The sequence below is a fragment of the Drosophila simulans genome, chromosome 3R (genome assembly GCF_016746395.2).
Source record: "Drosophila simulans strain w501 chromosome 3R, Prin_Dsim_3.1, whole genome shotgun sequence".
Classification (NCBI taxonomy): domain Eukaryota; kingdom Metazoa; phylum Arthropoda; class Insecta; order Diptera; family Drosophilidae; genus Drosophila; species Drosophila simulans.
The window spans coordinates 9,778,794-9,806,698 of NC_052523.2; the positions used below are offsets into that span (position 1 = coordinate 9,778,794).

The 27,905-nt window shown below is 44.6% G+C and overlaps 10 protein-coding genes and 1 non-coding gene across 18 annotated transcripts; 4 read left to right on the plus strand and 7 right to left on the minus strand.

Moving 5' to 3' along the window:
- Positions 1-45: 45 nt before the first annotated feature.
- LOC6727818 (glycerophosphodiester phosphodiesterase 1) lies at positions 46-2,244 on the minus strand. The gene is made up of 6 exons (XM_016175439.3): positions 1,965-2,244; positions 1,561-1,880; positions 1,336-1,484; positions 1,074-1,278; positions 841-1,016; positions 46-772 (listed from the first exon to the last, which is right to left on the minus strand). Exons 2-6 carry the CDS (start codon positions 1,867-1,869, stop codon positions 619-621), a joined length of 993 nt encoding a protein of 330 aa, XP_016034402.1. The 5' UTR covers positions 1,870-1,880; positions 1,965-2,244; the 3' UTR covers positions 46-618.
- A 197-nt stretch (positions 2,245-2,441) lies between these two features.
- Positions 2,442-4,021, minus strand: LOC6727819 (trypsin-4). 3 transcript variants are annotated; one of them, XM_039295988.2, is made up of 4 exons: positions 3,625-4,021; positions 2,985-3,558; positions 2,721-2,761; positions 2,442-2,647 (listed from the first exon to the last, which is right to left on the minus strand). In XM_039295988.2, the coding sequence occupies exons 2-4, from the start codon at positions 3,308-3,310 to the stop codon at positions 2,496-2,498; spliced, it is 519 nt and encodes a 172-aa protein (XP_039151922.1). In that variant the 5' UTR covers positions 3,311-3,558; positions 3,625-4,021; the 3' UTR covers positions 2,442-2,495. The 3 variants fall into 3 exon arrangements, with proteins under 3 accessions (XP_039151922.1, XP_002103180.1, XP_044779408.1); XM_002103144.3 differs by lacking the exon at positions 3,625-4,021 and having other exon boundaries at positions 2,985-3,618; XM_044923473.1 differs by lacking the exons at positions 2,442-2,647; positions 2,721-2,761; positions 3,625-4,021 and adding an exon at positions 2,881-2,908 and having other exon boundaries at positions 2,985-3,618.
- Positions 4,022-4,247: 226 nt separating this feature from the next.
- On the plus strand, positions 4,248-12,022 carry LOC27206464 (serine/threonine-protein kinase PAK 2). Its single transcript, XM_016176582.3, has 2 exons — positions 4,248-7,144; positions 10,983-12,022. Exon 1 carries the CDS (start codon positions 5,201-5,203, stop codon positions 6,902-6,904), a length of 1,704 nt encoding a protein of 567 aa, XP_016034405.1. The 5' UTR covers positions 4,248-5,200; the 3' UTR covers positions 6,905-7,144; positions 10,983-12,022.
- Positions 12,023-12,548: 526 nt separating this feature from the next.
- Positions 12,549-15,074, minus strand: LOC6727821 (methionine synthase reductase). Its single transcript, XM_016175436.3, has 3 exons — positions 15,019-15,074; positions 14,725-14,913; positions 12,549-14,674 (listed from the first exon to the last, which is right to left on the minus strand). Exons 2-3 carry the CDS (start codon positions 14,842-14,844, stop codon positions 13,400-13,402), a joined length of 1,395 nt encoding a protein of 464 aa, XP_016034406.1. The 5' UTR covers positions 14,845-14,913; positions 15,019-15,074; the 3' UTR covers positions 12,549-13,399.
- Positions 15,075-15,183: 109 nt separating this feature from the next.
- Positions 15,184-16,108, plus strand: LOC6727822 (tetratricopeptide repeat protein 1). The gene is made up of 2 exons (XM_002103147.4): positions 15,184-15,701; positions 15,762-16,108. Exons 1-2 carry the CDS (start codon positions 15,187-15,189, stop codon positions 16,048-16,050), a joined length of 804 nt encoding a protein of 267 aa, XP_002103183.1. The 5' UTR covers positions 15,184-15,186; the 3' UTR covers positions 16,051-16,108.
- A 337-nt stretch (positions 16,109-16,445) lies between these two features.
- On the plus strand, positions 16,446-21,303 carry LOC6727823 (protein CLEC16A homolog). 4 transcript variants are annotated; one of them, XM_016176586.3, is made up of 12 exons: positions 16,446-16,930; positions 16,984-17,123; positions 17,187-17,335; positions 17,393-17,535; positions 17,592-17,678; positions 17,743-18,533; positions 18,696-18,698; positions 18,789-18,905; positions 18,973-19,434; positions 19,493-20,078; positions 20,146-20,352; positions 20,846-21,303. In XM_016176586.3, exons 1-12 carry the CDS (start codon positions 16,725-16,727, stop codon positions 21,159-21,161), a joined length of 3,207 nt encoding a protein of 1,068 aa, XP_016034410.1. In that variant the 5' UTR covers positions 16,446-16,724; the 3' UTR covers positions 21,162-21,303. The 4 variants fall into 4 exon arrangements, with proteins under 4 accessions (XP_016034410.1, XP_016034407.1, XP_016034408.1 ...); XM_016176583.3 differs by lacking the exon at positions 20,146-20,352; XM_016176584.3 differs by lacking the exon at positions 18,696-18,698.
- Positions 21,304-21,511: 208 nt separating this feature from the next.
- On the plus strand, positions 21,512-22,079 carry LOC6727824 (28S ribosomal protein S33, mitochondrial). The gene is made up of 2 exons (XM_002103149.4): positions 21,512-21,760; positions 21,824-22,079. The coding sequence occupies exons 1-2, from the start codon at positions 21,641-21,643 to the stop codon at positions 22,043-22,045; spliced, it is 342 nt and encodes a 113-aa protein (XP_002103185.1). The 5' UTR covers positions 21,512-21,640; the 3' UTR covers positions 22,046-22,079.
- On the minus strand, positions 22,055-23,234 carry LOC6727825. Its single transcript, XM_002103150.3, has 4 exons — positions 23,051-23,234; positions 22,824-22,991; positions 22,555-22,766; positions 22,055-22,466 (listed from the first exon to the last, which is right to left on the minus strand). The coding sequence occupies exons 1-4, from the start codon at positions 23,157-23,159 to the stop codon at positions 22,086-22,088; spliced, it is 870 nt and encodes a 289-aa protein (XP_002103186.1). The 5' UTR covers positions 23,160-23,234; the 3' UTR covers positions 22,055-22,085.
- A 156-nt stretch (positions 23,235-23,390) lies between these two features.
- LOC6727826 (protein farnesyltransferase subunit beta) lies at positions 23,391-25,133 on the minus strand. Its single transcript, XM_002103151.4, has 4 exons — positions 24,921-25,133; positions 24,609-24,865; positions 23,875-24,546; positions 23,391-23,818 (listed from the first exon to the last, which is right to left on the minus strand). Exons 1-4 carry the CDS (start codon positions 25,017-25,019, stop codon positions 23,587-23,589), a joined length of 1,260 nt encoding a protein of 419 aa, XP_002103187.1. The 5' UTR covers positions 25,020-25,133; the 3' UTR covers positions 23,391-23,586.
- A 51-nt stretch (positions 25,134-25,184) lies between these two features.
- On the minus strand, positions 25,185-27,358 carry LOC6727827. 3 transcript variants are annotated; one of them, XM_016175433.3, is made up of 5 exons: positions 27,192-27,358; positions 26,942-27,135; positions 26,427-26,852; positions 25,556-25,993; positions 25,185-25,497 (listed from the first exon to the last, which is right to left on the minus strand). In XM_016175433.3, exons 1-5 carry the CDS (start codon positions 27,310-27,312, stop codon positions 25,300-25,302), a joined length of 1,377 nt encoding a protein of 458 aa, XP_016034411.1. In that variant the 5' UTR covers positions 27,313-27,358; the 3' UTR covers positions 25,185-25,299. The 3 variants fall into 3 exon arrangements, with proteins under 3 accessions (XP_016034411.1, XP_016034412.1, XP_016034413.1); XM_016175434.3 differs by having other exon boundaries at positions 25,185-25,473; positions 27,192-27,357; XM_016175435.3 differs by having other exon boundaries at positions 25,332-25,473; positions 25,526-25,993; positions 27,192-27,353.
- Positions 26,120-26,193, minus strand: Trnat-agu. Its single transcript has one exon. It is a non-coding gene; the product is annotated as a tRNA-Thr (tRNA).
- Positions 27,359-27,905: the final 547 nt, after the last annotated feature.

A 27,905-nucleotide genomic window follows, 5' to 3' on the forward strand; every position in this document is an offset into this window, starting at 1 on the left:
TTGGAAAAAGAAAAACACATTATTGAAGAGGTGTATGAACTTAAATCAATCGTTGCAATCATTTTATTTTCTTTTACAATCACAATAAAATGTAGTTTTTATTAATTCTGGTTTTTGGTATAGACATACACATATAATGCTGGTAAACACTTTGTAGGGATTTCATGGATTACATTCGGGTAACAAGGGGAATTGAGGAAAGCTTGTTGTATGTATATATAGCATCCAAAAATCATACGCCATATAAGGCATATGATTGTGTTGAGTACATAGTAGAAATATTGTACATCATACAAACTTTGAGAACATTTTCGTATAAAATACAGAAGTCATTAAACAAAATAAAACCATAAATAACAACATAAATAAATTAAGACGTCAATAAAATGAATAAAAGCTTCAGCTAAACAGAAGTAAAGCACATAAACTAACTAAACTATATCTTCCATTTCACTGGTACCGGTAAGCTTGGGATAATACTTTCTAAAGCTTCTACAAAAACACATGCGTACTTAAGTTTGTCTTAAGGGCTAAGCTCTGCCAGCTAAATGCAAACAGTTTGTGTATGTGTGTGCGTCGATCGAAGTCGTTATCGTTCGTTTAAATCCTCAAGGACCCTTAGGCTTTCATAAGTAGGTGCGGCTCTGACCGCAACGAGTCTGTTAGGTACTGGATCTTCATGGTCTTTTGGAAGTATCTTTTCTCGTTGGGTGAGTTAACCATATAGACTATTGGACGGACGCCCACGTTGCGCCACAGATCGGCAATGTGGCTGAAAAATAAACACGATACCAAATGTCTAATAAATAATGTCTAGTAATTACAATTATATTAGCTTACAAATTGATCTCATCTTTGCTGAGAAAAACAACGCTTATTCCTATCACGGGTGCAATTATGTTGCGAAAAATAGCGCCATAGATTGAGGTAATAAGTGTAGAGGACTTGAGGATGGCCAGTGACAAGTAGGTCTCGTGCCAAAGGCCGCAAATAATTTCTGGCTTAAGTTTTCGTAGCTGAAAGAATAGAATGAGTAAAAATTCAAGAAGAGAATACAAAACAATTTTTTCCACCTGGTAAATAGCTAGTGGTGATCGACTGATGACAATTGTGCGCTGAGTGAACGACTCGTCGGCAGTCATAAACTTCTGCAGTTGGTTTATCATCCTGGCGCTGTTGTCGTGAATTCGCAAAAACACTGTGGTCTCAGCAGCCTCCGCCTCCAGGAAATCTGTCAATTGCCTGAGGGGAGCCACCGTTTCCTCTTCGTACTGTGACCTGTGTGCGATGATTTAGAACGATTTAAAGGAATTTCCAGTTGATTGATTGACTTACCCCATTGGGTGTTGCTCCGTGATGTTTAGCTTTTGCAACTCCACCAGCGGCTGTGCAACGTTTATTTTTGTGGGGTTAGCCACGACTATTTCACCGCAGGACGTGAGGCCGGCATCCAGAAGCACGTTCCGATATCCACGTGCGAGGCACTGTTTTTAAGGGGGTGGAAAAGGGGATGTTATTGATTTTCGTGCTGCCAACCACCCGGCTCGTGACGTCACTCACCTTCTTAATGGCTGCCTTGGAGTTTTCGGGCGCATCAAAGCCGGCCGCCCGGTTGGCGATTGGCCAGTAACTGGGCCATTCCTCTGGAGAACTAAGAAGACTTAAGAGTCGCTTCTCATTGGGACTTCGTTGCAGCTTGACGAACTTGGAGGCGATGCACACAACGAGCAAGGTGAGAGTGCACCACGGGATGGCCAGGTTGCAAAAGAGCCAGAATACGTTGAAGCAGAAGAAGATCAGGCTCACGGAGCAGCACAGCAGCTGGTAAATCATTTTGAGCGCCAGCCACAGCAAACGCCAATAGGACATTCAGCAGAGAACTATGTGGAGCAAATATATATATGGACATAAAGGTTGCTGCTCAAAGGTGTCTCGTGCCTATGTGTCCACTCAGATGCACTTACCCTAAATAGAATGCGTGCCGCCACCACCACCCGTTAGTGCACCACTTGCCACTCCCTCCTTGGATACTTTCGATTATGCACCGTTTATTTGATTGTGTTGAAACTTTCTATTCCGTGCAGTCGGCTTCGATTTCTTTACAGCAAGGGGCCACAGTTTTAATAGATTCTTTCAATAATAACCGTCGAAAACACAAATCAAATTTTGCAAAGAAGGAGCGTACATTTTCTCAGCCAGTTTTCTATCGCTGCTTGGGCTTATCACGTATCGTTATCGTCTTTCAACCCCAATCAGCTGTTCGAGTATCGATGGAGCTTGGTGGCTAAGGCGCGCTTTTTTGAATTAAGAAAGAGAAAGCATAAAGAGTAGCAAAATTATATATTATAGAACTTACTATTTATTATAGATTATAGGGCAGTTATAATCCCTAAAAAGTAAGCAAGGTAAAGAATATAAAATTTAATTCAAAAATACATCAATCAATTTATGCAGCAATCTTTTAATGTATAAGTTCCATTTAATCAGCTAAAAATCTACAACTTTGTGAGCAGGCGTATCCAACGGCGAATAGTAGGATGGGCCAGGCGGGTGTAAACTCCTGGATAGTACGGATCCGCGCAGCCAACTCCCCAGGATACGATTCCGATGAGGGTTCCCTGTGCGCTGATCGGACCTCCGCTGTCGCCTGAAAAACGACGAGGTTCACTGTGTCATTATCAACCTGTCGATTAAACGTAATTGTAATTAGTTGGGCTCACCTTGACATGCGTCTGTGTTTCTGGCGGCCGCGCAGAACATTCTGAAAGATAATGTTAATTGGGAATTAATTGGCTTTGTCTTACCAATAAACACTTGAGAACAATAAATAGAGATCTATCTTCAATACCAACTCCCTTTTGAAAATTTTTAAAGATAAATATGGAGATAAACTGTTCATTTGTTCAATCTAAAAGGCATAATATCTAGGTGATAGTTTCTTGGTAAAAATGATCTTAAACAAGGAATATGATTCCCCTGCTTACGCTTCGGTGACGCCTCCATGATGGCGCAGATCGTTGTGGCACTTCTCCTGGTTGACTGTCAGCACTGTAGTGCTCTTGAGTACCGACGACAGGACGGGATTGGAGGTGCTCATGTGTCCCCAGCCAGAGACGACGGCGGGCATGCTTTCCGAGATGGCCTCGCCAACGGTGGGCAATCGAATGGGCGCCACTTTGCCCAACGGCAGGCTGAGGGCTCCGTCCGCTGTTCGTAGAAGGGCCACGTCGAAGTTCATGTCCGCCCGATCGTAGGCCGGATGCTTGTAGATGGCCTTCACCGGCTGAACAGTGCCGCCCGAGGTACGCATGACGCTGCCCTGGCGGAGGGTGAATTCTCGCGGCTGCTGCTCATGCCCGTCGATGCAATGAGCGGCAGTGATGGCCCAGTTACTGGACAGGATCGAGGCGCCGCAGATGTGTACTGTTTGGCGTCGCAGCGAGAGTTGGTATGGAAACTGGCCTTCGGTGGCTTCGCGCCCGTTTACAATCCGACTGTCCGGCTGCCGAGGGACGGCAGCACCTGTGTGGGATGCTTCCAGGATCACGAGGATCCCAGCTATGAGAAGAAACGGAATCGGAGCTCGGCACTTTTGCATGATGCTGCGAACGAGTGGAAACTAACCAGCATTGGGAATCCGTAAGTCGATATATTCAATGGCGCTTTATCAATCACGGCCGTTATCTAGTGGGGTACACGATTTCTGTAGAAGCTGCTCCGTTGCCCGTAATTAGCCATTGTCGCTCGGGTTTTTTCGTTGCCTATCTTCCAGATTCTCTGATTTTATTACTGTTTACAGCGGTGACGACGGCAATGAACTTCCGCAAGAGCATCGGGGATACGCAGAAAGGGTTAACCCATTTTGATAAAAAAAAGGTAGTTTTTATCTTTTTAAAAGTGCGCTTCTCATGGGAAGACCACAATGAATTTTATGAGATTTAAAAAGTCCAAGTATAAATAAATGTATGATGGATATTTAAATGGTCTTTTGTGTAAGTCAGTTCTATTTATTAACTGATTCGGATTTTTGAAGAATTAAAAACATATATAACTAGTCAAAACTAGTTAAAATTAAAAGAAACTATAAGAAATACTAAAAGTCATTTAGCATGACAGCTTAGAATAATATTTATGTTATTTTTGCAAGGAATTATTTGTATAATTTTTAATGTTTAAAAATTGTTGTAAAAAATACTGAACCACTTGACCAACATCGATAGTTCTATACAAGTATCGATGTTTCGATAAAAGGGCCACACAGTGGAATACTCGCCTAACTCAGCTGCGGGCACACTTAGTCTGCAATTTTCAAGAATTACACACGCGCGGATGTTTTTCGGCTCGTCCTAAGAAACATCAAATTGCAACGCAAAGAGCAGCTTAAAATCGCGAATTGACCTTTACGCACGCTTAATAGTAAAAATAAAGAGTTTACATCGTATACGATTCGCATTTATCGGCACAACTTGTGCGAGAGCGACAACAATAGCAGGCCGAGTGCAGCAGTACGATTGCAGCGAAGCGAAGGAAAAAACCAAAGAAGTTATTAATTTCGGAGTGGTGCTCTGAAAGCGGCTTAAAAACACAAATAAACCATATACTTCGGTATAGTTATGGCAGCCTGGAAGGGCTAACAAAAAACTATACGGGAAGGGAGTTTTCGGCCCCGCGTAAGAACAGCAACAACAACAGACACTGGAAGAACAAGACTGCGACGGCCACTCCTTTTGTGTCCGACTTCGAGATGTGTGCGTGTTCGTGTCCGCGTCCGCCTTTGTGTGTTGAGCAATTGAAAACTGGTGATTGCTGAATAAATTAAGGTAGCTAAATTAATAATTAGCAAAGCAAGTGGGGCCAATAAAAAGTGAAAATCTCCTGCGTTTTCGTAAAGCGAAAGAAATTACAGCTACAGTTAGAGATAAGAAGAGCTCTCGCACACATACACAAAGCGCAGGCCGAACGAGCGAGTGTGCGTGCTTGTGCATGTGTTTATGACTCACGGCTGGTTCAGTGAGAGAGAGAAAGAGAGCGAGAGTGGTGGCTTGAGTAACAGTAACATTAACAATACCGAACGCAAAACAACAACAAATCCGCCGAGCGTTTAGAATTTCCCAAGTCGAGCGTAACTAAACGCATTGAAGAAAATCCCCCGCACACACACACACTCTTATACAATAAAGAGAGAGAAAGCCGCTGAAAAATGAGCTTCACCAAGTGGTTCAAGAAAAAGGGCGGAGATGGGGGATCGATCTCCGAGATCGGTGCACCCACAAACTTCCAACGGCACTTCCATGTCTCGCGTAACCAGGAAACCGGCGACCTGGAGGGGCTTCCAGCTCCATGGGTGCGCCTAATGAACTCACAGATCACTCGCGATGAGCAGGACAAGAATCCAGATGCTGCCTACCATGCCGTTAAGTACTACAACTATTCGATTAAGAAGAAAGAGAACGAGGTCTTCAAGCCCTTCATCACCGAAGATGTGATCCACGAGGAGTCCAAGGAGATAGAGAACTATGTCAACTACAAAAACAAGCACAAATCTCAGGATCCCGAAAAGTCCGACGACGATGGCAGTTCGACGGCCACGGAGACGGAAAGCAGCAGCGGTTGTGGCTCCTCGGCAGGTAATAGCAACAGCAGCAGCATCAACGACAGCAGCCAGCAGTCGACGGTGCCGCTGGACGCCCTAGAGGAAGTGTTCAAGGAGCTCAAGACCAATCTGGAGCACCGCGAAACGCTGAAGGCCGTGCCGCAAGAGCCTCCACCAGTACCGCCCAAGAAATCGCCCCACACCATACCGCCCAAACCGCAAATCAAGCCCAAGCCTCGTGTCACACAGAAGTTCTCACGCACTTCGGATATACGTCGAGATGAGGACTCCGACAACCAGCACAAGGTCAACACGGACACAATCATCATCAAGCCAGCCGGCGGTGCCCAGGATGCGGATGATAATCCCGACGAGACGATACTGCGCCGCTCCAAGGAGAAGAGGGCCCAGAAAACCGATGCCGAGATCTACGTTGAGCTGCGGGCAATTTGCAATTCAGATGACCCAAGGGAACGCTACAAGACCACCCAGGAGGTGGGCAAAGGAGCTTCTGGCATAGTTTTCATAGCCGCCGATCTACAGAACGAATCGCAGGTGGCCGTCAAGACCATCGATATGAAGAACCAGTCCTCAAAGGATCTCATACTCACAGAAATCCGCGTGCTTAAGGACTTCAACCACAAGAATCTGGTGAACTTCCTGGATGCCTACCTTCTGGAGCCCGAGGACCAACTGTGGGTAGTCATGGAGTACATGGATGGCGGCCCATTGACTGACGTCGTTACCGAGACTGTGATGAAGGAGCGCCAGATTGCCTGCGTCTGCCGCGAGACGCTCTACGCTATTAGTTTTCTGCACGCCAAGGGCATTATCCACCGGGACATCAAGTCAGACAACGTGCTGCTGGGCATGGATGGCAGTGTTAAGGTGACGGACTTTGGGTTCTGCGCCAACATTGAGGGCGATGAGAAGCGCCAGACAATGGTGGGAACGCCGTACTGGATGGCGCCCGAAGTGGTCACGCGCAAGAAGTACGGCAAGAAGGTGGACATTTGGTCTATCGGTATCATGGCCATCGAGATGATCGAGGGCCAGCCACCCTACCTATACGAGACTCCGCTCCGCGCCCTCTACCTGATCGCCGCCAACGGTCGGCCGGACATAAAGAGCTGGGATAAGCTGAGTCCCAACCTCCAAGACTTTCTCGATCGCTGCCTCCAGGTGGAGGTGGACCGAAGGGCCACCGCCGACGAGTTGCTCAGCCATCCGTTCCTCAACGACTGCAGCGAGGTCAAGGCCCTCGTGCCCAACATCAAGGCGGCCAAGAAGGTGCTCCGACGCAACGTATAGTTGCTATGCAATCACCGGACGGCCAGGCTGCTCTACGCGTGATCGGAAGCGGAATCGGGATCGGGTTCGGGTTCGGGATCTGCCCCGTGTGTATAATGAGTTTTCAATGTAAATTTGTTTTGTGTGGACGAAACCGGAACTGGAACTGGAATAGAATGCTGACCGTAGTCTTTGTAGTGTGTACAACCGTAGAAATGGCGAGAGCAGGACTAGGACCCGGCAACTCCCCTTCGAAAACAGGTAAGTCCCAGGTAGCCCATCTGGCCGAGCTCATTATTCAAGCGAAACGATATACATTTCAACGGAAACCTTTTCGCAATCGCACATGTGGAAACAGAGGCTGTCGGTTTATTGGCCGATGGGTTAGTTTCTCTTCGCTGTCTAAATTTTGTCAAAGACCTAGACCCAAAACAGCGATAGTTGGCTATCTTGAGACTTTTAATCAGTAACTGGCTTCGGTTCGAACAACAGATTAAATTCGATCAAGGTTGCGAAGTGCACGAGGCTTTTGTCTCTGATTAGTTTTCTTTCTTTTATACCTGGGAAAGGGAATCTTTAACGCGGTCAATTGCTTGCAACGCCCTATAGAGCAAATATGTTATGGTGCCAAGACAGCTTAATATAATTTAGAAAGTCATCCATCAGAGAAATGGACTGGGACCAGTGGTTGGATTTAATCCAAAAATGATTCACTTCTATGAACAGTTTTACTTAAAACTTATGTTTTATTCAACAAATATTTAATTTTCTTTGTTTCATATGATTCAGACATGACTTGAAAAAACAGATCATTATTTGATAACTTAATGCTTTATTATGAAAGACACATTTCTTCACATTAAAAGAATTCTTTCGATAGATATTAATTTGGCATTTCCATAAAGATCTTTCCCCTTATAATCAAGTTTGGGATTTTCCTACATGAGAGCACACACCGTTACTTGGCTAGCGCTGCAATTGTTTATGTCTCATTCGTTTGGACACCTATTACGTATGCTACGTACAGGGTTTTTGCACAAACCATCCCATTGAAAACCGACAATGGACAAAAAAGCAGCAAGAAAATGAAAGAAGCCGCTCCGGCAGTAACAACAAACAACAACTGAGTACGCAATTTAACACGCTCGTTCGCATTTCCTGTTTGGAATATCGCTTTGTCTGGCCAAAAAATATTCATACATCATAATAAAGAAAACTTTAATTCAGGCACACAGACAGCGAAAACACCTACGCGCAGCGAAATGCATTTGTATTGGCCTTATCAGGCGCGTACAACATGCTGTATAAGTGCTATTGTAATTCCCCCCCCAAACTGTAGAGAAGCCGGAGCGGAATTTATCAAATTCTTGGAACAATTTTCGTCCATTTCCAATGTGATAAGCAAAGCTAAAAAATAGATCGTGAAAGTTCTACGAGAGAGAGCGAGAAAGAGAGTTCTAGAGAGGGGGCGGCGAGAGAGCGAAAGTGGAGTCAAAGTCAAACTGAGTGTGTGTAACACAAAGAATGAGAGTGTGTATAATTGATTCTGATGGCGGTTCTCCGGCCTCTTCCTCCCTCTCTCACTCTTCTTTAGTTCTTCTGCATCTTTGGTCGCCCTCCCACTTACTCAACTTAATTGCTTCTGTGGCAGGAGCAAGCGAGAGGGGGAATGGCGACGTCGCGACTCGGCTGCGCTATTTTTACTCTCTCCCACTCCCACTTTGGCTTGTCTCTTTCCCTGCATTGATGCACTGGCTCTGCATTTTCCAGGGACGGATCTGGAGGCTAATTTTTCAGTGGGTTTTAATATTTTAATGTGGTGACAACTGATGGTATAATTAAAAAATACTTTCATAAGCTAAGTTTAATTACCAAAACATTAGGGGAATATTCCTTGCAAAGCACATCTGGATCCGCCCCTGTTTTCTTCTCCAACTTCTACCGGATCTCTAGGCTCTTTATTTGTTTATATTACTGGCGCATACTTTTGCTTTCCGTTTTGCGGGAGAGTGAGGGAGAGATAGCGATGGTTCTTCTCACTTGCGGATATTGAAATCTTGAATTCTGCAAGTACTGGAAGCAGGGAGAAAGGAGGGATTCGCTCAGGAATTTCGCAAAAACTGAAACATTTTCTTCGTTTTCCATTCTGGCTTCTGGGCGTGGAACCTCGATCTTGGGGCAAAGTACAGCTGGCTACACTGAAAAAATACTAGCTTAACCTTTGAATAATCCCTAATAAAAATAGTTTTGAGAATCTGCAAAACATGCTAAGTTCATACATCAAAAACTCATTATTGTACGTTAGCGTTGAAAGTATGTTCCACTGTTATCTATTCCACATTTAAAAACAAACTAATGGTTTTTCTCTGTGCATCCAGTTGTGCGTTAGTGAGTGAAAGGGCCTCGTGAATCCCCAGAGTCGTTTGAAAATGGTCTAGCGACGCCCCAAGACCCAGAAATAATGACTAAACCACTCACATATAGTTCGATTTGGAATGGCGCCGTCGAATGATAATTTCACCTTGCTCGAAAGGTTTTTCGGCTGTTTGCCTGCGTGTGTGAGTGAGTGTTTTTTCGTTTACTGAACTGAACCACACACACAAGTTGTTGTTTGGTAGCTATGCGGAATTTTAGATGATTCATTCATTACTTTGCGCCAGCGACTTATTTTTCCCATCGCCCGCTGAGGGGGGATGATTTAGTAAACGACCGCACCTCCCTCCGCGCTGATCACGCAAAGCAACAATGCAAAAACTGTGTATTATAATGAATCCGATCCGAATCCACTGGCTTTAGTAGCATTTGCCAACGAATGTTTTGTCAGAGTCTCCAATGCCTGCGACATACTCATCCACTCACACACACGTACTCGGTGCAAGTACACTCGCAATAAAATTATATATATTTTTGCGGAGCCACTCAGTGGATTGCAATGTAATGTTCGCAGGCATTGGTACACGATCCACACGTGAACTTCTTTCGACCCTCTTTGCATCTGGAACACGCTCTTATTAGCTCGACAAGACAACTGTAGGATGCACAGCAAGAAATTGTTGTATCAGCATTAGATATGGTTACTGAAAACTAATATTTATTTTATAATATGATATTTCTAATACCTAAAATGTATTGTTGAGCTGGGCATTAAGATTTTCTCATCTCTGATTTCGTTAAAGGAAAATTGTGGGGAAAACTGAAAAAGCTCGTCAGTCCGCGTTTCATTGAAATCGAAGCGTGACTTTGGAGCGGGTGCCGCTTCACATGCTGATAAATATAACCAATTATTGTGCTGATAATTGACGTGCTCCGCTCTCCCATGGCATAACAATAGTTCTTTTCAGCAACAGAGATATCTGGGCGGGGGAGGCGGTCGAACAAAACGGGCGAATGACGCCAAAAGATTATGCAGATGCCCCCCAAAATAACACATCCAAAGGGGCGCCATAAAATGGGATTGATAATGCATTATTATTAATAATGTGCAGTTCACCTGGCCTCGACCCCCCTTACCCAAGGTCCTTTCACCTGTCGTGAGTGTAGCGATCTATTTTTAACGACTTCTTTGGCCAGCTATCAGCTGGTTGTATCAAATGCGATGATAAGGAGCCCGCCGATAACGAAAAAGTTGTTTGATTAGCTCATTTGACTTACGCTTCCCGAACAAATTGTGTGTTCGACCTCATATTAAAAACTTGGCATTTAACAATATCAAGACCATGAGCTTAACTTGCTAGCATTCACTATTATAAATGCAAATTAATGACGTTACATTAAATAATTATGTGGGACTTATATTTATATAATCCCAACTGCAAGAACCACTTAAATGTGTTAAACTAACTTTGTATTCGTGGCAGATTTTAGTGCAAGCATCGAAATCTATAATTTTCGAGTCCATTTATATATTTCAGTGCACATAATTGTACATTCTTGGGGCCCATAAACGAATTTCAGGGTGATGACAATTATTAGAGGTCGATGTGTTAATTATTCGCAATCCCGTTCCCTGTTTGCCCCTTTGCTCTTCTGCCATGCAGTAAACCGAGCTGAATACCTAACAACAATAAGTAATCATAGGATTGTATCTCTTTTCTTGCAGCACCAGTCAGCGAGGGCAGAGAGATGAGCAGAGACCGGAAAACTCGTAGGAAACCGTCGCCAAACCGTGGATCCATATCGCATCGCTCGAGCAGTTCATCGATGGCAGGGGGGCGGGGTTATCGCTTAGATTAGATTGTCCTATGGCAAATTAGCTTACTTCAACAACGCACACAAACACGCACATATGATATACATAGATACTGTATTATTAAATGTAGGGACATAAGTTTGATTACTCTTTATATACCCGTATATATACATAATTGTGATTTAAGCGATTTTATCAAATCAGCATTATGCGACTCTTTATAAAATTCGTCGTAGTCAGTAAGTGCAAACGATCCCTAACAGAGAACATGCAATACTTGTTGTAAATTACCAAAAAACAAAAAAAAAAAACGAAGGCGATAAATATAGCAAGTCGAAATGAGTGTAACAAGTGCCATTAGGACTAGAGCTAGCAGCAGCAAGCGACACACCAGCAACAGCAAGATTATCTCCACAATTTATGCATTTCCCATAGAATACAGATATCGATGCAACAGATAACTAATTAGAGACAGCTAGCCAGAGCTTGTATGTATATTAGCTGATATTCGCAGTGTGGACGGGATTGAGGGATAAATGTTTGATATTCCATTTTAATTAGTACAAACGTAAGACTAACCAAGCGCCACAAAAGAACAGATTAAAGTAGATTCCCTTGTTCCTTTCCTGGAGATATTTGCCATACGCACAAAGAAAATTGTAATTCTATACAGGCCCCTATCACAATAGAGATGTTATTTAACGCCGTAATGTGTGTGTCAAAGCTAAAGTGAAATATTGAAACGAAGAATGTCCCTAGAGGGACTATATACATAGATCATATAGAAGTGGTATACGTACACTAAACCTAGTCCCAACGGGAATCATAAGCAATGCCAATTGCCGAAGAGAATATATTGAAGAAGAACATGGTTTTAACTAACTATTTTTCCATTATCCTCTTAGTTCGATATTTTATGCTATTTCCCACCACCATAAGATCTATTCGAAAAGTATATCTGTGTCCAGTCGCCAGATATACTTTACTAAATCACAACGAAGGCGAATGAAAAAAGGAGTGCATTCAAGGATCTTCCGCCCGCCGGTGTTAGCTTTCTTTATCTGTTATATATACACTTACCGATAGGGATTATATTTTACTTGCAATTTTGATATTAATAGGGAAAATGGATTGCTGCTGCTGCAGATCGGTTCATAGTTAAATTTTATATACGAAATGATATCCCAATATTTGGCCTACAATTATGCATTCATAATTTTTAAAGAGCTTAATTATTAATCGAAAATATACTTGATTTTCTTAGTTTAGCTTAAATGAGTATTAGGCAAGGCAACGAACGGATAGTATTTAGGGGCAGTAGAAACGGGGTTAGATGGCCTTTTTGGAAACCGAAACATACCCGACATTACATATTCGCAAACGCATTTAAGACGAACGCAAAACTTGCAATTAAAAACGTAAATGTAAAATGGAACTTAAGTCTTGAAACCAAACAAAGAACAACAAAAAGTAGCATAATTTTTTATACGCAACTTTTATTGCAAATGTAAAGGGACGAATAGGAGAAAGAAGAAGCTGACATCAATTTTGATCGATTCGTAATTATATTAGTATACACTAAAAGAATTGGCTCTATTTCAATTAAACTTAAACGTAGATAAAATACAAAATGCATATTATTGTGCAAGGTCAACACGACTTGCCAAAATAAACGTAAACAGTATAATAAATAAAAAGATCTAGATATTTAGAGAAGCGGAGAAACAATAACGATACATTAGCGCTTTACCAATCGCTTAAATTCAAAGAGCAAACCCCACTATACGTTTTATGTTTTATGTGCGCACGTTTAGTTTGCTTGAAACCTAAGTCGTAATCTATATTCTACCATTATTTAGATTTATTTTGCAATTTACCACTTAAGTCAACCTTATACACAGACCCAAATCCATTTTGTACTCGTAGTCCACATCCACTTCGATCATTGAAGATGGCCCTCACAATTGTATGTATTTAGTTTACCTTGCACTGTAATTTTTATTTTGTGTTGTTAAATATATCGTTATTTACTTATTCGACCAAAGCTTTCTGTTTTATAATTATTTACATTAAGGCTGCAGTCAAAATAATAGCAATTGAATTACAAACATCTGAGTGCCAATACTTGCATATATTAGTTACTCAAATGTGCAGGTGGAAGTGGTTTTTTTGCTACACTTATTTTCAATTGTTAAAATAATCGATTTTAACCGTACGTAAAAAACAACAAACACTAAAAATAACACAAATTACTAATATATTAAGGTATTTATAGGACTTAATTAGTGAAGCTTTTATTTTGACTGCACCTTAGACTTGTCTGTCCATTACAGCCAAACATCCTCGCGGTATTTGCCCTGCTTCCTCAGTGTATTTAGCAACTGCGAAGCTTCTTCCTCCGTGAGATGCATAGCCTTCTGCAGGCACCGACATAAGCCACTTGCAATGGACCGCGAAATTTTGGCGCCATCGGCACAAATGTACAACACAGTCTCTGACTTCATCAGGAACTCGACAAGATCCTCACAGTCCTCCTCCAACATTTGTTGCACGTAGCTAGGGGACTCGCCTCGCGAGTAACACATCCGTAGGCGCTCGAGCAACGAGGATTCCTGCCAGGCCATTATTTTTTCACGCTTAAGAACGGCTTCTTGGGTCTTGGCACCAATGTAAAGCCAGGTTTGTCCGCTTGCCTGTTGCGGCTGCTGTTTTAAAAGCTCTTCCTTGTGGGCTAAGAATCCAAGAAAAGGCGCCAGACCTGTGCCAACAGCAATAAGTATTTGGTTTCTGCCCACATCCCGCTCTGTGTAACGGAATAGGTTGCTTATTCGTGGGTAGATAACCACCTTTTTGGTATGCTCTGGGCTGCTTTCCTGTGTAGCCGCCTCCAACATGCTGGTTGTGACTCCAGGTTTGAGGCTGAGCAGCGAGTAGATAACGCGAAGTTCGCGATTACCAGCCTCCAAAGGACTGTTGGCAATGGAGTACGGTCGTGGCAGCAGCCGTGGCAAGTGCTCTGCCAGGAAGGCCAGTGGTGGCCTGCAGTTGACGCACAGTTCAAGAATGTCTATGAAAAGCAGGCCTTGCTCTAAGATCAGAGATTGGTAGTACTCTGTGGCCTGTTTAGAGGACAGACAGGACAGGAAACAACGTTCTTTGTCATCGCTTGTAAATCCGGCCAGAGCGCTGAGAAGCTGCTTCTGCGGAGCAAAGTTTAGGGACAGGCAGTGGGTAAGGATCTCCCGGGGAGTAGTAGTTGCTGGAATGTGGGCGGGTAGCTTAGCATTCTTATTGGAGCAGTTGAACACCAACTTTAGGTGGCAAGTGGTGTCGGCCTGGTCTAACAGTTCCAGCCGATTGAGCATACTTTCCACTTGTTCGAGTTTATTAGTAGGCAAAATTCCAATGGTGTCCCCAGGCTGGTAGTCGAACGTGGACTCCAGAGTCAGCTCCACCACGCGTTTCGTCTCTGTGGCCTTATCAGCAGCCACGAGCACCTTGCTCTCCTTTATCTCCACTGAACTTGGCTGGAAATCAGTGCGGGCGAATGGGAACTTCAAAATATCGCCGCATTTAAGTTGACCGCAGGTTTCAGTGTGTCTCTACAAAGATAAGCTTGAAAAGGCTATTCCCACGGTAGCTCCTAACTCACCTGCTCTCCGTCCGTAAAGCACACCTCCAGATTACCGACCAGCGGCTTGGCGGGGATGTATTCACTCAATTTATAAGCTCCTATGTCCATTTTTTCCGTATTTACCATACCAATTCGCATGGCCAGCAGTCAAAGCGTCAAAGCAGTAGTGTTGGAAAGAGTTTATCTGTCCGAAGTAATCAAGGGATGCTGTAAAACATTAAATGTTTATTTTAAATGGGTTTAAAACTTTGCCAAATACAACAGTTAGGATTATCCTTAAAATATTTGTTTTAAAAATTATATGTGCCTAACAGGTATTTTTTAGTTTGCTGAAGGTACACAGAAACTGACCTTTCTCAACACTGTACGACATCGGTGCTATCGATAGACAAAATTATCGATAGCATGTGAAGCTTTATTTGTTGCTGAACAACAAACCGAAATCTTTAGTAAATTCCGTAAGGATCAATTTCCAATAGAATGGCAGGCAACGCCAACAGTGACGACGAGTTCCAGGACGCTATCGGGGAGGAGATAACAGAAAAAGAGGCCACCAGCACGCGACAGAGCGAAAAGGACGTGGATGAGATCGTGGAGAAGCAAAACCAGCTGGCGTTGGATGACGAAGCGGAGCAGGGCGCGGCTGGCGGAGATTCCATCGCGACACCATCGACAGTGGACTCTGAGCTAACCATTGAGGAGTTGCGCGAACGGGAAAAGGATCTCAGCCCAGAACAGCTGGCAGCTAACAAAGAAAAGTCCGATAAGCTGAAACTTGAGGGCAACGAGTTGTTCAAAAATGACGACGCCGAAGGCGCCGCCAAGTCCTATACAGAAGCTCTAGACATTTGCCCCTCGACCAGCTCCAAGGAGCGAGCAGTTCTCTACGGAAACAGGGCTGCTGCCAAGATTAAGCTGGAGGCCAACAAAGCGGCCATCGACGACTGCACAAAGGCTTTAGAACTGTGGCCTGAGTATGTGAGGGTGCTTTTAAGGTCTATATTTCAATATCTCCCTTAAAACTTCGTATTCTAAAGTCTAATTATATCTTACAGGCGCGCCAAGCTTTATGAGCAAGACGACAAGCCCGACGAGGCACTGGAGGACTACAAAAAAGTTACTGAGTTCGATCCCGGGCAGCAGGAGGCTTGTGAGGCTCAGATTCGCCTGCCGCCCATTATAAACGAGCGCAACGAGAAGCTCAAAAACGAGATGATGTCCAACTTAAAGGATCTGGGCAACATGATACTAAAACCGTTCGGACTGTCTACACAAAATTTCCAAATGCAACGTGATCCCAGCACGGGATCGTATTCCATAAACTTTAACCAAAAACCTAGCTAGTAAATGCTCTGCAGATGAACAAATAAAGCTATATTCGTGGATGATGTGTATAATTATAGTCAAGCTGTAGCAAATCGTGACAAATTCAGTTCTCTTACATTTTACACCTCTGTAGAATATGCAAATGTCAATGCATTTCCATAACAAACAGATTACCAAACTGTTTGAGGTGATAATAATTAATTATATTTAATGTAGAATGCATGGTGTGATATGCTATTAATATATGCTTGTTCCGCATTTGACTGTCTTGTTCACCAAATATGTTTTTCAAAATTAAAACGGTTTTTTTAAGAGGACATTTACGCGATTTTTAAAAGTCGTGATCTAGTCGCAGTTCTCATGCAATCACTACAAAATAGCCATTTGTCATCTCTGGTACTTCGATACCGATAACCATTTATTTGGGCAGAAGCAACAGCTGACTGTGACACTTGTGTTCCCCGTGAAGAAGAAGAGCAATTTGTTGGAAAAAATCGCCATTCGCAAATTACAAAATTAGATTCGTGCAATCGCAGGCATTAGGTGCCCCCTTATTGTGGGCCAACCCAGTGGCGTGACCGTGAGCAGTAGTGCATGCAAATATCCGAGAGAACAGCGCTCCCGCACTCCCTACCCTGATATGAGAGCAGTCAGGCGGATCGTGGCCAGTTGATTCCATCCTAGTTGCCAGCATGTTCCGGAGTCGCAGCTGGTTCGGCGGACCCTGGGGCGGGCGGCCCAAGAACCGCCTGTCGCTGGAGCACCTGAAGTACCTGTACAGCATTCTGGAGAAGAACACCACAGTGTCGGAAAGTAATCGTGGCCTGCTGGTGGAGTCTTTGCGCTGCATCGCAGAGATCCTGATTTGGGGCGACCAGCATGACTCGCTGGTGTTTGAGTGAGTAATAAGCATCTCAATGTAATAAACCTTAATCTAATTATTTGCAACAGTTTCTTTTTGGAGAAGAATATGCTATCGTATTTCCTGCACATAATGCGACAAAAGAGTGGAGGCTCGAGTTTCGTCTGCGTGCAGCTCCTTCAGACTCTCAACATCCTCTTTGAGAACATACGCAACGAGACGTCCCTGTGTAAGTACAATTTTCAACAGTTTTTATAATGCACTCGACGTAATCATTCCTATAACGTTGCAGATTATCTGTTGAGCAACAACCATGTAAATTCTATCATGGTGCATAAGTTTGACTTCTCCGACGAGGATGTGATGGGCTATTACATACTTTTTCTAAAGACGCTAAGTCTGAAGTTAAACACCCACACAATACACTTCTTTTACAATGAGGTTTGCACTGTCTAAAACACATCTTTATATCCATGCAATGTGACATATTCCTTTCAGCACACAAATGACTTTCCCTTGTACACAGAGGCTATAAAGTTCTTTAATCATCCCGAGTCAATGGTGAGAATTGCAGTGCGCACCATTTCCTTAAATGTCTACAAGGTTCAAAACCCAAGCATGTTGCGTTTTATTCGAGACAAGTACGACCTTTGCCTTCAGTCCTATGAGCTCCATTAAACTTTTCTTTTCTCCCTAGAACGGCTGCTCCATATTTCAGTAATCTGGTCTGGTTTATCGGCAAACACATTCTGGAACTAGACACTTGTGTTCGCACAGATATAGAGTAAGAGTTATTGTAATATAGTCCCTCCTTTTATAGTACTGACTTCTGACTGATTTATCCGCAGCCATCAATCGAATCAAAAATTGTCCAATTTGGTTGCCGAGCATCTGGATCATTTGCATTATTTGAGCGACATTCTCCTGCTGGAAATCAAGGATCTGAACGCGGTGTTAACCGAGCACTTGCTGCATAAGCTATTCGTGCCTCTGTACATATTCTCACTTACACCAGCTCCGCCCCCGCCCTCACTGGCAGTGGTTACCCAGAATCTTGCTGCTGTGCTTAATCGCAATGTTGACATCGACATACAGGAGATGCACAATCCGCGAGTGAGCTCCATCGTGGCCCTTTTCCTGCTCTCATTGGTCTTCCTGGTGGTTTCGCATGCCCCGCTAGTGCACGCTCTGGCCTGGGTTATCCTCAATGGCGACCACAGCGTCTTTAAGGAGGGTGCTGCCGAGATTCTTAATTCATACGTTGAGCACCGCGAAGTGGTTGTGCCTGGCTTCGGCGAGCCCAACGAGAGTCTCGAGCAAGCCTTGGATACCGTCACTGGTCAGTCTAGCTCATCCAGCTATGCCCTCAGCGAGGACAGTGGCGTGGAGTCCTCATCCCCAGCCACCACAGAACTGGATTCTCAAGCAGATGCGGTTGAAGCGGAGCAGATCAAACTGCGCAACATAACTGACGAGGAAAAGCAGCTGCTGCAGAAGTCATCTTCCTCAACGAAGGCTGATTTTGCTGAGATGGCCAAGCCGTTTTTAGACACGGTCCTGCATGCTTTGGACTGTACCGAAAACGATTACCTTGCCCTGCTGTCGCTGTGCCTCATATATGCTATGTCGCACAATCGAGGTAAGATTCATGAAGATGTCCCTTAACTTCATTTGACGTTTTTTTTGGCTAATGTTGTGTAACTTTCCATTGCTCTGATCACCCCATTTCTGCTTCATTCTAATTGCTTTCTTTGTGTGTAATGAAAATGTCACATTCTGGTACATGTCCCAATCCGTTCAGATGGTATGTAACTCGTCCACCTCCCGTACTAATCAATCGTATGCATCCATCATGGTCTAGTTAACAAATATTTTTGTGTACCTTTCCATATAGGTATCAAGAATGAGTGGTTCGAGCAGGTTCTTGCTAAATCAACCCGTGGCGCCTTCAGTTATAAGACAGCCTTGATTGAGCATCTGTTAAACATCATCACCCAGTCCAGTCAGCCATGTATGTACAACTGGTCGAATTCCGGCTATCATTAGATCTTTAATAATTCCATTTGTATTCCCTACAGCGTCCCGCATTCGTTTGATTACCGTTGAGATTGCTTTGGAGTTACTGGTCACTTTCACCCGTCCCAGCTCTGATGATTCGCGCTGCATTACCGCCGCTCAACAGGATCTGCTCTTCAGCGCCCGCAATCAGTCGATGGTGGTGCTCCGTAACTTCTACAGGTCCGAGGACATCTTCCTAGACCTGTTTGAAGACGAATATAACGAGATGCGAAAGGCGCAACTGAACGTAGAATTTCTGTGTATGGACTCCACCATTCTACTGCCTCCTACGGGAACGCCCCTTACGGGAATCAACTTTACGCGACGACTCCCCTGCGGGGAGGTGGAAAAGGCCCGCCGAGCCATTCGCGTGTACTTCCTGCTGCGTCGCACGTGCCAAAAGTTTTTGAATGAGAAGGAATCACTATTGCCGCTTACAAATGTAGTCAATCTGGTGCAGGTGGAGAACGTACTTGATCTGAGTAAGTATGCCCCTAAGATGATGTATATATTAAGGCTAACTATTATCAATCTAAATAGACAATAGTGACCTAATAGCCTGCACCGTTGTGGCCAAGGACAGCAGCAAGCAAAGACGCTTTCTGGTCATTGACGCATTGCAGCTAATTCTCGTCGAGCCGGATGCAAAGCTTCTGGGCTGGGGTGTGGCAAAGTTTGTTGGCTTTCTGCAGGACGTAGAGGTGCAGGGCGATAAGGATGACTCGCGCTGCTTGCACATCACCGTGCACCGGGGCGGAGTCACCCACAACCGCACTCCGTTGCTCTCGGCCAAGTTCCTGTTCGACGATCACATCCGTTGCATGGCTGCCAAGCAGAGGTTGACAAAGGGTCGCAGCAAGGCGCGACAAAAGAAGATGTACCAGATTGCGCAGCTCATCGAGATTCCTGGACAGATGGACTCTCCTGTCTACGCTGTTGGTGGCACAATGGTCGCATCCAGTAGCGGCGGAAGTGGTAACAGCAGTGGCAGCAGTTCGCGCAGTAGTCACCACCGTCCCATGTTCTCCACGGCCAATCGAGTGCCGGGATTTGCAGCAGTGCTGCGTGGAAGCAATAGCGCTGGGGTTAGTCGAACCCAGATGGCCCCGAATCGTTCCATCGAAGGGTAAGTTCAAGTCTCGGTGTGTCCTCATGTTCCTCCTTTCCATCCTCATCTGTGCGTCTTCCCGCAGAATTAGAAATGAAAGCGCTGGCCGCTCCCGACGCCGCAGTCCCAGCTCAACTTCGGGCTCGAATCTTAGGGCCGATCACTCAGATCGGGAGCGATCGCCCAGTGTTAGCGTGGGCAGCCACAGCTCCTCGCAGTCGCGGGAAAACTCCCAGCCCAGAAGTACTGGAAATCGGTCGCGGGAGAGCAGCCCTAGAATGCCCAGGCCGCGGTAACAATGAAACATTTTCGTTAGCTCTGTTGTCTTAGAATGGTTTTTGTTATAATTGAGATATGTAAAGTATTGCAGTATTCTAAACTAGTCTTTCTTTTTTTTTAATTGGATTTCGTTTAAAACATCAAAAAGTTCCATTTATCTAGCTGTTTACATGATTCTCGAAATTTGATGCATATTTTGGCTCTTGGCCTGTTAAATTTCATTAAGATACACTTAACAAAATCTGTAAGATTGACTAAGTTTGCTTGTAATACCACCTTGTATAATTATGTATAGAGATATCGTTTGTCGTATATTTTTATATTTATTTGCGTATTATTTTGACAAATAAACAACGAATAGCATGCATTAAAGCTCTCCATTTTTATCTGTCCTCGTTATGTCATTATGTTTTATGCTGAGGTATTTTTTTCGTTCTTGTTAATTATAAAATTAACTAATAACCTAATCGAGTTATAAATAAATGTGTAATATTTTTTCGTTCTAGGTCGGAGGAGATTCCCCTCGAGGATTTCCAGCACTCACGCAACAACAGTCCGCACTCTCGGGGAAATCCCTCGCCTGCCTCCCGCTCACACACACCCATCCGCGTGCTCCACTACGATCAGCTATCCGGACACAGCGGCTCTCCACGTGAAGCGTCCCTGGGGGGAACTAACGCCCTTCTAAGTCAGTTAAATGGCCTGGCCCGTGAAGTGCCCCCAACACAGAGCTCCGAGGAGACTTCTTTTATCGGGAGCGACGGAAACGAGGCCACTGGCGGATCGGAGGGCAGGCGACGGGGAGCCATAGAGACGGTCTAAGAGACTAGAAATTTTAGTATTACATTGGGAGGAGCCTTATGCTTAGATTGTTGCTAAAATTTTGTTATTCCAGTTGATTAATAAGGTGGTACATACTCTAATTCCTTTTCATTTTAAATAAAAACTAACTTGACGAATTTGAGCTCAAGTCTCTCTATATATATTAGTAAAGAAGTACGTTTTTGAATCTTAGATAATGGAAGCCATGCGTCATTCTGTTATTCAAACAAAAATTGGTTTTTTTTTTTATATTTATCTTATTTAATGATATGTTCTATAACAATCTTAAAAGTGACGGTTAATACAGGTTTGAAATTTAAGGAATGCCCCTAATATCGGCCTTTTGTGTGAATGGCAACTGCACTTGGAAATCAGCTGTCGCTTGTTTTTGTTTCGTGACATAACCGCAATTTACTAAAACTTTAAATTAAGAAACTCTTAAATTATTTCATGAAAAGAATAGCAAACTAATATTAACTATGTCCCACAAGTACACGGAGCTGATTAAGCTCGGCACTCAGTATGCTCGCCGGATGAACTACCTCTCAAATCGCATTTTTGGCGAAGTGGCTCGCACCACAAACGAGAAGTCCATGAAGGTGTGTTCCCGTATTGAATTTATTAATTAAAATGTAAACATGCTTTTATTCGACCGTCCCTAGGTGGTTCGCATGTTCTCGGAGGAACCAATTCACAAACGGGATTACGTGGTCAACTGGTATCCGCGGCACGTGGAGACGCACCTGCTGATGAAGAACCTGCGCGACTACGGACTGTTCCGCGATGAGCACCAGGACTTCAAGGAGGAGATGAAGCGTCTGCGCAAGCTGCGCGGCAAGGCGCCTCCCAAGAAGGGCGAGGGCAAGCGGGCCTCTAAGAAGTAGTACAATAAATATTCTAAAATCCATTTTTATTGAACCAATGCTAGTCTTTTTGGTTGCGAGTCAGCAACTTGGCGCTGCCGGCGAAAACCACCTCGTCGTTCTGCCGTATGTCGTACTCCACGGTGGAAATCTTTCGAGATTGTAGCAGACGTACGGTCACCAGGGTGTCGGTCTCAATGCGACAGGGTTTCAGGAACTTGAAATTCTGCTCTAGAACCACGGTGCCCGGACCTGGGAGCTGGGTACCCATTATACCCGCCACCACCGCGTTGAGCAGGGCTCCGTGGACGCGGCGATCCTCGGTGGGTGTTTCCAGGCTATGGATGTAGTTGTGGTCGCCGGTGAACTGGGCAAACTGCTCCAAATCGCTTTGGGAAAACCGCTTAACCACTTGCACCTGCTTCAGTACTTTGCTGCTCAGCTGTCGGAACGTTTGGGGAAGCATTTTGCAGCTGGACAATCTCGGTGCGTGTTGCGAAATCTTGCAGCAGCAACTGACAAAGTTTAACGATGCGTTCATCGTGGGCCTTGACCCGCCACTCTTGCACCGTCCTTAGCACCGGAGGACTCAGAAGTAAATCCCTATCAGCCAACTCCCCAATTTCCAGTAATTGGTAAAAGAGCGCCAGGCTGTGAAGTACTATTTCCGGGTGATCAGTGCGCACAAAGAGACAGGTTATCACTTTTAGCTGCTCTCTGATAAATTTGGCAGCCGTTTTGTCTGTAAAAAGACTATGATGAACAACAAGATAGATTCTAGAATGAGATTTTTACGTACCCAGGCAAAGATTACACAATGCCGCAATTCCGTGGACTTTTAAAAGCTGATCCTGGGTCTCCAGCGATGCCAGGAATACATCCAGGGCGTCCGCCTCCAGGAGATGCGACCAGTTGATGGGATCGTATGCAAAATTGGCCAAATTAGCAGTCACCTGTTGCTGGGCCTCTAAAAACAAAAATCAAAAATGAATTCACACCGGCAAAAGACATAAATAAAAAGTTTACCGATGTTGGTTGTTGTGTAATACTCATCGACCAGGTGACCGATGTACTCTCGGCGGTCAATGCCCTGGGCAGGCGTCCTACGCTTCAATGTCCTGTGGCTGGAGAACATAAAAAGGATGCGAAACCAAAGCCGAGATTTCAAATCAGTCCCAAAATGCCATTCGCAACGCAAATTATTCCTGTTTTACCATTCACATATAAACGTGTTCAAACACAATAGGGGGCGAAACAATAGCTATCGGTTTTAAAGGCATAGTTATAAAACTATGAATTATGAAAAAATTGTTTCATCTTATTTACATAATTAGCAAGTGGGTCATTGTTTTAAATCACATATAAATTTATTTGAAAACATAATAATTTTATTTTGAAAATATCTGACATAAATATTGTTTAGAAAACTTTAAACATTCATACAAGAAGCGAAAAATACAATATTTCAAAGATTAATTTATTAAAGCAAATTTAGTTCTTTAAAGGTAAACCACCATCCAACGAAAGCTCCTCATTGCGCAGCCTCCTCCTATCCTGAAGCCTTAACTCGCCTCCTTGCTGGGACTGTCCTTTCCCGAGAACTCTGTGTCATTGGAATTGCTGAAGTGGCTCCTGGCAGCTGCAACGGACTTTGGTGGGACGTTAAACAGTGGGTGGGTGGGCAGTAGCTCGTTAATGGTGTCTCCCAGGACCTGGGGGCTATTGGCGCACTCCGAGTGCTGGGCAATGGAAACGCCACTGAGGGTATAGCAGGTGTGGTAGAGATCCTGCGGTCTGAAAAAATGGGTTTCACATGAAAAAACATCACAAAGTTGGTGTTAATCGCTTACTTTCCGGGTTTGTCGATAAGCCCGCCGCTCTGCTTTTGGCAGCAGAGCAGGATATACTCCTGCAGGGCCTCAACATCGAAAAGGGTGTGCTCCATTTGCTTGTCGACGCCAGATAGCGTAGCCTGCGTAATGGGAATGGTGGCGCCTACCCAGAAGGAGTAGCAGCCATCAACCAGTTTGTTGGTCCTGCCTTGGAAGCCGCCTTCGTAGCGCATCTGACGGCGCAGTGTCCACTTGAGCAGAGCCTGCCTGTCACACTTATCAGCCTCGTTGAGCAGCGCCAAGCCAGCGATCCCGCAGAAGGTGTATCCACCATGGGCCTCTAGACCAGGGGCTCCGCCAAATCCACCCTCGTATGTCTGACACTGTGCTATCCAGTCTCCAGTGCCGGCAAACAGCTCCTTGATCACTGGCTCGGGAAGATTTAGCAGCTTTGCGCAGGAGATGGCGCAGTAGGCGCCACGCACATCCGTCTCACCATCCACGTGGAGCCGGAAGGAGCCGTCCGAGTCACGCACACTAAACAGGAACTGGACCAAAGTCGGTCTGTCGATGGCACGGTACGCCTGCTCGCTTCCGATGATGCACAGACTGTTCACTGCTGCATAGGTGGGCGCCAGATGGGCATACTGTCCAGGTCCTCCTCCAAAACCCCCAGTCGGCGTACGGCATCTATGAAAGAGTGACTGGAGCATTAAGGATGCCTATTAGAGAAATATCCCCCAAAGACGCACTTGCTTAGGAACTGGACCACGTGGTCCAATGTCTGGTCGTCGAAGTTAAAGCTAAGTAGCTGGGCCGCCTGCAGGATCCAGTAAACGCACCACGCACGACTGCTGTCCAGGCATTCGTAATTGGAGGGTAGCCGCCTTAGCATCGCGTCCAGGTAGTACTGGTGCTCCAGCCGGAAGATTTGGGTGAGGCGCGGGTCGGTGAACATTATCTGCTCGAAGCGGTCGAAGCATTTCTCCACCGAGCTCTCCGTCTTTTGCTGCAAGTATTCATCGGTTCTTATCTTTTCCTGGCCGACATTCGGGATTACTCACCTGCTCGCGGGATGTGGTGGTGGACACCTTCTCGTCGTCGAAGATGTATCTCTTCAGGCGCTGGAAGTTGCGGAACAGCAGCTCCTCCTCGGTTCCCATTTTTACTCCAAGCCGGTTAAATTAAATTAAATAAACTAAAAAGATTTGCCGAGGAATTATAAGCGAATGGTTTTTGTTTGTGTGATGAAAGTTCGACTTGCAACACTGCTTTTTATTTGATTAGGGTATTCCCTACACAAAAACTCGATTTGTTTTTTTTTGGCTAGATATTAGATTTTTTTTTTTACTTTATTGTGTAACATTTTAACAATGCATTAATATTCAATTAAATTTTTTATAAAAAGACCATAAATTCACATTTAAAGTTCTTAAATCACGGTTATCGATGTGACATCAAACTTTCTGTGGTCACGAGATTAAAGGCGGTGGATTGAGAACTGGAGTCTAGCATAAAAGTCTCGGGTGCATCGTCACTAGTCCAAAAGCCATACAGTTCCATGAATCCATAGACAAATAGGCACACTATAAAATAGGCCGTCAGAGTGGCGAAAACCTGAAACACAATTAGCAATAAGATCTGCAATAATTGTATAATATCAATTTACATTGTTCGTGCACCGACATCACAAACTCACGAAAAAGCTTCCTCTGAGAATCAGGAACAACCAGCCCCTCCAATCCAGCTTGCCGATCCACGTGATGAGGGGTTCCGATCCCGATGAGACATTTTGTGGACTGGGATCACCTATGGCACCGATTTTTCCGTCTTCGCCCCAGTTATCGCTCCTTAAAGGAAGATACCAGTCGTAATAGAGCTGTGTTAGCATGGGCACCTCGAATGGCGACTTTTTCTTGATTTTCTTCTCGATTGTGGGTTCAACTACGAGCGGCCTGGGCTGACCATCCTGCAAATGCTGAAAGCAGTCGTTAAAATCGGCCAGGGTTAGCTTACGCGAATTGTCGCAATCATCTGACTTCTCATGCTTGGAATGGACAAAGTGCCTTGTTGGTCTGGTTAGTTTCCTGTTATTTTTCTTGTTGGGAAGCGCCTTGTTGGCTTTTTGCTCATGCAGCTAAAACGTGAATTAAGAAAGTATAGTAAGATTAGTTTGGAATGATATACTTCAGTATATGAAAATAAAAGACTAATATAATATAATAGAAAAAATAATACTGGCACACTCAAATCGTGTTCCAATAGGCCCCGGCGAGATTCGAACTCACGATCTCCTGTTTACTAGACAGGCGCTTTAACCAACTAAGCCACGGCGCCATGTCCACGCATGTGGCAAGATTTTAGTTTAGTGCTGTCTCAACAACAAAATGTACACACGCACGCACTGCTTGACCGCATTGTTGCGATGCAAGCAGTGAACGAGTTTCAAGCCAAATACGTAAGATGGCGCCAGTGAGAATGCGTGGATATGGGTATTTAAACGCACGCAGATTTACAATGTTTCAGAAAAGGTAAAAAGAAATACAGTTATTGGTATTAAGAATATTTACCGATGGTGGCCCCCGCAAATCCAAAAAATTGAAGTCGAATTTTCCTTGCTTAATGAGGTCCAGCTCCTCCTCAGACACGAAATTGCCAGGATCGACGCGCTCGTTGCTGAAGATGTCGTAGTACTCGCCTGGACCCGAGCAATCTGTCACCGCTTCGCACTGTTCCGTTTCCACGTTGAAATAGCTCCGTTTCCCAAAGTATCGCTCCTCGCAGTTCAGCGGTGTGCAGTTGCGCAGGTAATCCTTGTCCCAGTTGCGGCAGTCCTTGTAATCCTTCCGCCGGCGCAGCTTGTTGCTCTGCGGATCCAGGGTCTCGAAGCGGGTATCGAAGTGCAGCACCTGCCTTGCGGTTGCCACTGCATCCGTAGCGTGGGCACTCGTGGCTGAGATCAGAATGGGGCAGCTGCCCACTCGATTGTACAGAGACTGTGAGCAATGTGGAATGTGCAGTATCATATGCCGAAATGTCAATATGCAAGTGTAAATCTATAAGAATCAATGCACTTTGTACCTACCACAGTGGGCCAGACCAGGGAGACAGTCTCACTCTTGCCCGGTTCGACGGAACCGAAATCCCCGCCATAGATCCTTCCCATCCCGTGCACCTGCTCCCCATGGGTCGTGTTCACAGTGCATTCCCCATTCGAGACGACATTGAAGTCCAGCGTCTCCCTTTTGTCACTCCTGATGCGATTGATGACGGTCAGATCTGTTGGAATCTGATTCTCAATCGGAGGATCATAGCGAATCGCAATTGCAACTCACCGAAGATCAAACCAATGTCCTTGTCGCGAGGCACGCGCACTATGAACTTTGTGGCACACAGGCTGCCTTCGGTGCGGCGTCTGAAGAGCAGAACGAAGCAAACCAGCAGGTATTGTAACATTTTGTGACTGAATTTGCTGGGTTACTAAAATAACAGAGTTTTTTTTTACATTGAATAATATTCATAACGACCTATCTAACCATATGTGCATATACTGATTCATATGATTGATATTCGTGAGCAATTAGACGATCCAAAAGATGTGTGTGATAGCTTTTTTACGAGCCTTCACAATTTTTTCTGACATCCTGATCAATTTTGTGGCCAGATCCTGGAAAAATTGATAGTCCCCATATAAAATTCCTCGAATACTCCAACCCTTTGAGTGCCCTTCTCCACTCACTTTTGCGCGAGGGGCTCGTCACGATGTGGATCCTTAATGGGTTGTTGTTTAATTAAGTGTAATTTTAGTGCCAGGCAACCCTAACACCGGCTCCTTTCCATATCCTGGCTTACACTTTGCTCGTCCTGGGCACACGTAGTCGCTGTATCCGCGGCCACGTTTACTGCATCCATTGCAATTTATGTTTTAATCATCAAACGCGACCCAATTAATCAACGTTGCTGGCCTTAATTTATGCGGCGGAACAATGTTTTGAAGTAACCCAACGCGACATCGCACGACAGGTGACATTTGGCGGCGATAGGGAAAC